At 33.8% G+C, this 6,884-nt stretch overlaps 1 protein-coding gene across 1 annotated transcript; it reads left to right on the top strand.

Moving 5' to 3' along the window:
* The first annotated feature begins 921 nt into the window (after positions 1-921).
* LOC108776207 (retinoblastoma-like protein 1) lies at positions 922-6,439 on the top strand. The gene is made up of 9 exons (XM_018542744.1): positions 922-1,059; positions 1,465-1,996; positions 2,079-2,375; positions 3,197-3,298; positions 3,448-3,545; positions 3,722-4,114; positions 4,197-4,636; positions 4,976-5,915; positions 6,020-6,439. Exons 1-9 carry the CDS (start codon positions 922-924, stop codon positions 6,206-6,208), a joined length of 3,129 nt encoding a protein of 1,042 aa, XP_018398246.1. The 3' UTR covers positions 6,209-6,439.
* The last annotated feature ends 445 nt before the right edge of the window (positions 6,440-6,884 follow it).

The following is a 6,884-nucleotide window of genomic DNA, read 5'->3' as shown; positions in this document are numbered from 1 at the left end:
TAAGGAGAACGAGATAATCAAAATAATGTCAATATAACGTCAAATTGACATTATTTTGATTGTTTCGTTTTCCTTGGAGAGAATTTATAGATTTACCTAATAGAATTTTTGTATGCAATTTTTCAAGAATAAGCATTTATATACTGGTTGTAACCATATGCGGTATGTCGACATCTGTAAGAATTGATTCGCACAGTTGAGTATTATTCAATTCTTACAATTTATATCTTTTGCCATCTTATTGTAGAACAGGCATATAAAATTGTTATGGGAAAGTACATGATAAACTTAAAAGATTTTGATTGATTGTATAATTTTTTTGAGATTTTTTGTTTTCGAAATTTTGACTGTCATAAGAAAGTATCCTAAAGTTCTAGGGGTTTCAGCAAGCACGGTAAATAAAGCGTCGTGTATGTGCAGATGAAGAGTAAAGATATGTATGATTCATGATTCCTAATCGCACGTATATCTCGATTATCAATTGCATCCGCGTAAGAAAACAGGAAAAAATATTGAAGGAAATCATAAAATCGAAATCATCGTCAACCGGAGGTTGATCGCGGAAAAGCGAGATAAGATAACGAGTCGTTATCCTAATTTGACCAGATCAAGACCCGACAAACGAATCAAACGAATGGCGCCAGCATCTCGAATTTTCTGAACCAATCGGAAAACGATGTCCAATTAAAAATCGTGCACCGCAAATGCACGCAGGCGCGCGAGTGGTGCCACTACTGCTACTGCGCTATATATATTCCCGCCAACATGGCAAATATGTCGGCGCTTGTGTCGTTTCCCGCCAATCCTTTACAGCACAACCCTGTTGGAGTGCGACGAAGTTTTTGTATGGCGTTGTAAAGAGTGTTTTTCTTCGTAGTATTTCGTCTGATCTTTTGTCTAGCTGGATCGCGGCGTGAAAAGATGGGGCAATCGGATGATATTGAGGACTCGATGTACAGCCGGCACCAAGATCTTTGCCAAAAGCTGAATATGGACGCGACCGCCGCATCCGAGGCTTGGAAATCCTACGAGACTATTCGGCAGAATTATACTCTCGAGGTAACACTTATCTTTCGATAGCGCAGCCGTTCCGACAGCTAGTACGATATTGCTTTGTATAAGACATCGAGGACGATGTCCTGATGCATGATGTCGTTCTTGAATCGCCGATCATTCTTGCGAGACAATCGGGCAACGTTTGAGCGTTCATTCACCTTGCGACCGATTATTCAAAGCACAAGTTATTTAGTTCGTTAATCACAAAAGGATCGCGTCGTAGAAATTGTCGATTGATTTTATTTTTGCCATGTATATAAATGCGTATATATTTTTATTTACAGTTTGACAATCTTTTTCCTTGTGTTGTTTTATTTTATAGCATTTCTCTCCTATTAATATTTTAACATATTTAATATAGATGTATGATTATTTGTTCAAAAGGATATTTAATATATGTATTTACAGGGTGACCAGTTGCATTGGATAGGATGTGCAGTTTATGTCGCTTGTAGAAAATTCTCTATACCCACAGTAGGAAGACCAGGTACTAATGTGGAAGGCAATTGTGTGTCATTGACCCGTCTTTTGCAACTGTGTAATCTTCCACTGATACAATTCTTCACAAAGAGCAAGTCATGGGCAGATATGGCAAATATGCCACAAGACTTTCGAGCTAGAATAGAAAAGCTAGAAGCTAATTTCTCGGTATCTATGGTTATATTTAAGAAATATCAGCCCATATTTGCGGATATATTTAAAGATCCTCGAGAAGATATCTCGAAACCACATAGATCCAGAAGGCACAAAGCAGTGCCCTGTACACCCACTAGAGTCTTTGAATTTTGTTGGACATTGTTTATATGCATAAAAGGTGCAATTCACGATATCTCTGATGATCTTGTTAACTCTTATCATCTCCTACTAGTCTGCTGCGATCTTATATATAGCAATGCTCTATTATCTAACAGAAAAGAATTGTTCAATCCAAATTTTCCTGGTGAGTGCTTCAGAATTTGTCTTAAAGTGGATATATCATGATTCAATAAGAACAATTTTATCTCATATTTTCTAAATTACAGGCTTACCAACAAATTTTAATGATGAAAATTATAACCAGCCACAAACAGCAAATTGCATTGTTAATTTGCTGTGCGAGCGTCATGATGCAATAGCTGTTGAGGCTAAAGTAATAAAAGAATACTGCATGAAGAATTACATTAACAAACTATTTAATGAGAAAATTTTACGTGGTGATCAGTCAAATTTCTCTGGTATGCTAGAGGCATTGAATTTTGATGGTAACAACAAGGCCATTAATAAATCTTATGAACAGCGTATGCTAAGTGTTGGAGACTTTGATGAGAGAATTTTCTTAGGTATGCAAATTATTTATAATTAAATTAAGGTCTTTGCTCTATGTATAGTAATTAGTACTGATGCAAGAACAAAATAACACATTGCTATAAGTGCTTATGTTCTAGTCTTGCATGTTCTCTACTGGCTTCTTTTGCTTCTGTAAATTGTCTACGTGATTTGATAAGCAAGAATGTATATGCTGCACCATTACTACTTGTTTGCAACTTAGGTTGTGTTTTAAGAGCGTCAGCACTATTGTGTCCAATGTATCAGTAGGTCTATTTTCTGTAACTGAACTAGAATACACTTGAAACTTAATGTGAGATAGGAATATGTTTGATATTTGTCAAAAACAAGAAAGAGTTCTAGTGCAGTTTCGTGTAGAAACAGAAAACAGACTATTTATTGTTTATTTAGCACAGAAAAACAAAACAATAGAATGACATAATGACACTGATAGTGCACTTCCCAGATGCAACCTGTAAGTAATTTGAATCTAATAACAAATTTGGGTGGATCAATGTGCACTTAGTCCAATTAAAGTTGATACGAATAAAAGTTTAATACACATTAATCATTTAACATTTTATTATTTATTTTATATATATGTATGAAACTTTATTTATTATTTGTAACATACATACATAAAATAAATATTATATAATATACATGTAATATATGTATAGAACACAATAAAGATATCGGAACTTGTAAATTATAGATGAAAAAAGAAAAGCCAAAAAAGAAGATATAGTATTTTTAGCGACCTGTTTAGTTTAAGTTTATTTTACTTTTTTTCTTAATAAATTTGTATATTTGCTTTATTGTGATTGCTTTGTAGCGGAATGGAGGAGAATAATTTTGAACAATATATCAATTTCAAATATATTTATGCAAAACGATGCTAAGCATGGCGAATTTATTAAATATGAAATTTTACAAGGTGGGTTTTGTGCAAATGCTTCCGTTTTGTAAATGATCGAACTAATTTCTACTAATCATATGTTTTCTCAAACAAAATTAGCCTATGTGCTTATTATTTTTTAGATTACAAGTAGAAATTTTTATGATTATGTGATTTTTTTGTTTCAGGCCATAACGCTAATGAAAATATTGGATCCCCTACGCAAATGATGAACATTGAAGATTTTCATGAAAGATTACAAATGCAGAGGGAACAGCATGCTGGGGTAAGTTTCAAGGATATTTATTTTTATTTAGTTATAGTAGTGTAAATGCAACACCTGAAAACGCTGAGCTGCACACCGCACATGCACTCATCCATGCACCCTCTAATCAAGTTCTTTAGTATAGTAGTGTAATCATTTGTTATGTGTAAGTTATAACTGTTTATTTTTCCTAGCAGATACAATATCTGGCACCTCCCACGCCATTAACTGGACGTAAATATCTCCGATCGAAGGATATGTCCAATACAACACCAGTGACTACGGCCACTCAAAGTGTTATTAAGTTACAAGCTTTGATAGCTGGACAATCTGCTCCAAGCGAAAGTTTGTTACAAATACTGAACAATTGTTCTCAGGATGTTAAGTCTTCACTCGAGGCAAAAGTTAAACAGATTGGTGAGCAATTTTGTGCAAACTATAATAGTAATGCAAATATTGCCAACACGAACGACGGTTCAGCATCTGACTTTGGAAAAAACCGTCTTCGCATGGGACGAACCTTGTTTTACAAGCTTTTAGAAATGATTCTAAACGACGAGAAACGTAAAAAACCGAATGATGATATAACTGTAAGTTCATACAAATGAAGATAATTATAGACTGAAAAATCATTGAAGCACAGCATATTCATATAATAATTATTTGTTACAGAATCTTCTTTTGAATGCAGTTTTTATCCAATGCCTTTTTGCCTGCTGTTTGGAGATAGTTATATATTCATACAAAAGTAACGATAAAGTATTTCCTTGGATACTGAAAGCTCTGAATCTGGATGCTTACTATTTCTATAAGGTTATAGAAATTATAGTAAGAGCTGAGGATCAGTTGTCGCGGGATATTGTTAAGCACTTGAATCATATTGAGGAGAAGATTTTGGAGTCTCTAGCATGGCAAAGTGACAGTCCTTTGTGGCAAACTATTGAGTCTTTGGTAGATGGTGTGCCGAGCTGTGAGGAAGTTTCTTTGCCTGGCACATTGGAAACTGCTGACCCAAACGCGCCTGGTCAACCTGTTTTAAGACGGATTGCTTTGGATCGGGAACGTACTCAACATGATGTTCAACAAAGTCCGATTTCGTCCGCTTCGGAAAGGTATAATTTAACCATCCAGTGTTTAACCAAAAAAAAAAAAACAAAAATGGTATTATACTTATCGATTCTTTTAGAAACTAAGAGATTAGAAAAATTATTTTAATAAATTTTAATGGAAAGAGAAAAAAGATATAAGATTTATAAGAGAGAATATAATTGTGTGATTTTACAATTCACATATACCAATTTTAATATAACGTAATAATAATAATACTAATATAGATATTATTTTTTTTTCCAAATCATAATCTAACAATTTGAAAAATTAATTAAGTATTTTTCTCATTAAATATTTCTTTTTTTTTATAAAGAATAATATATATTGTATTATATATTTAGATTTCAATCTCCTGTCGCAGCATCTGGTGTAGCAAAGAAGCGATTATTCTCCGAAACTAGGGTTACCGGTCAAAGTGTTCTTCGTGTCGGACAGAGTGTATTATCCACTAACAGAATGTTAGTGGATAATGGTCAAAGAATACTTCTGGTTCCCGAACAAATTGTCGTTTCTAGACCATCAAGTACGCAAGCAATAAATAATTCCACACAATCAACGAACAGAGACGCGGCTAAACCGAAGAGAACAGGCTCTGTCGCTCTGTTCTTCCGAAAGTTCTACAATCTTGCATGCGTACGCATGCAAGATTTGTGCAATTCATTGGAAATATCCGACAACGATAAGAAAAAGATCTGGACGATTTTCGAATATTCTGTCAAGGAACGTACCAAATTGATGAAGGATCGGCATCTCGATCAGATCTTAATGTGTGCAATTTATGTAATATGTAAACTGGTTAGGATAGAAAGAAATTCATTCACTGAAATTATGCGATGTTATCGTTTACAGCCGCAGGCTGAATCACATATATATAGATCAGTGCTTATCGAAAGAGCTTCTAATGACAGAGATTCGAGGACGAATAGTAACGAAAGATCAGAAGATAATAATATGTCAGTAGCGGAAAATGTAACTCCACCTACACCAACAAATATGGCCGGAACATCGCAAAACTTCGATGGAGACATACGCGGCGATCTAATTAAGTTTTATAATACGTTGTATGTCCCACAAGTCAAGGAATTTGCAAACAAATTTGGATCGGCTCGCGGTAGTGTCATGAATCTCTCGCTGAGTCCTTTACCGAAAGGAAAGGCACCTGCTAATTCTCCAATAAGACGTGTTACTGGTAGTATTATGACACGCACTCTAGATCCGAAGGCTATAAGTGCGTCACCGGCACCGCAATTAAGTTATTGCTTCAGTCGTAGCCCAGCCAAGGTAAAATAGCCAAATTAAAATATAAGTTTTATAACTTGCTTTTCTTTAGTACCCGCCTAAAAGTATTTAAAAAATAACTTTTCTATTTGATTGATGTTTTTCAGGATTTAGAAGCTATCAATAAGATGATGATATGTGTGGACGCAAAAAAGAAGAGTGTAGGAAAACGATTACTTTCTGATGACACAGATGTAGAAATGACAGAAAGTACATCTCCTCCGAAAAAAACTACAACTTTTGTTGCACGGAAATTAGAAAATATTATTGGAGAACGACGAACGCAAAATCAATAAGCGGAATGTGACAAAACGACAACATTAATCATAGTTTATGAGAATGAGAAGAGTGTTCAATTTGCTTTTTATTTGCATAAGAATTGATTTGCAAAAGCGAAGAAATCTACACAAAACAGATGAAAGCCAATCCCTTGGCTATCTAGCATAAATATGAAACGTTCGTTTCTCAGGTATAGTCATTCTAGCAAATTGGAAGGGCCCAATAAATGTATCATTCACATTATATAAGGATGCTATAATGTTTGTAATTTTATTTAGTGCAAAGTCAGAATTCAATTTCCAGTATTCCCTTCTCATTGACTTTTATCTTATCAGAGTAGACTATTTTTTGTTAATTTATACTTTAACAAACTGTCTTTCAAGCTGTATTAAATAAAAGTTATGTAATGTGGATTTTAACTGATAAAACATGCACACTTTCCATTATGTTATCATAAAAACTTTTTAAAATTGATTGAAAACAAATAGTATCAATTTTTAACGTGTCTGCAGTTACACTTTAATCATGATTGTTTCGTAAAATTGTCTACATATAGAGAAAAAATACATGTACATCTATATATATTATAGTAATAATTAGTTTTGTGATAAACTTGTCAGAGATTTTGTAAAAACATCTTATCAATGTTTCTACAAAATTATCAGAAGTTTCGAATTTATATAAGAATATAAA

The sequence above is a fragment of the Cyphomyrmex costatus genome, unplaced genomic scaffold, assembly GCF_001594065.2.
Source record: "Cyphomyrmex costatus isolate MS0001 unplaced genomic scaffold, Ccosl1.0 scaffold344, whole genome shotgun sequence".
In the NCBI taxonomy this organism is placed as follows: Eukaryota; Metazoa; Arthropoda; class Insecta; order Hymenoptera; family Formicidae; genus Cyphomyrmex; species Cyphomyrmex costatus.
Note: the sequence above shows the minus strand (reverse complement) of the source record. Positions and strands in the feature narration are given on the sequence as shown.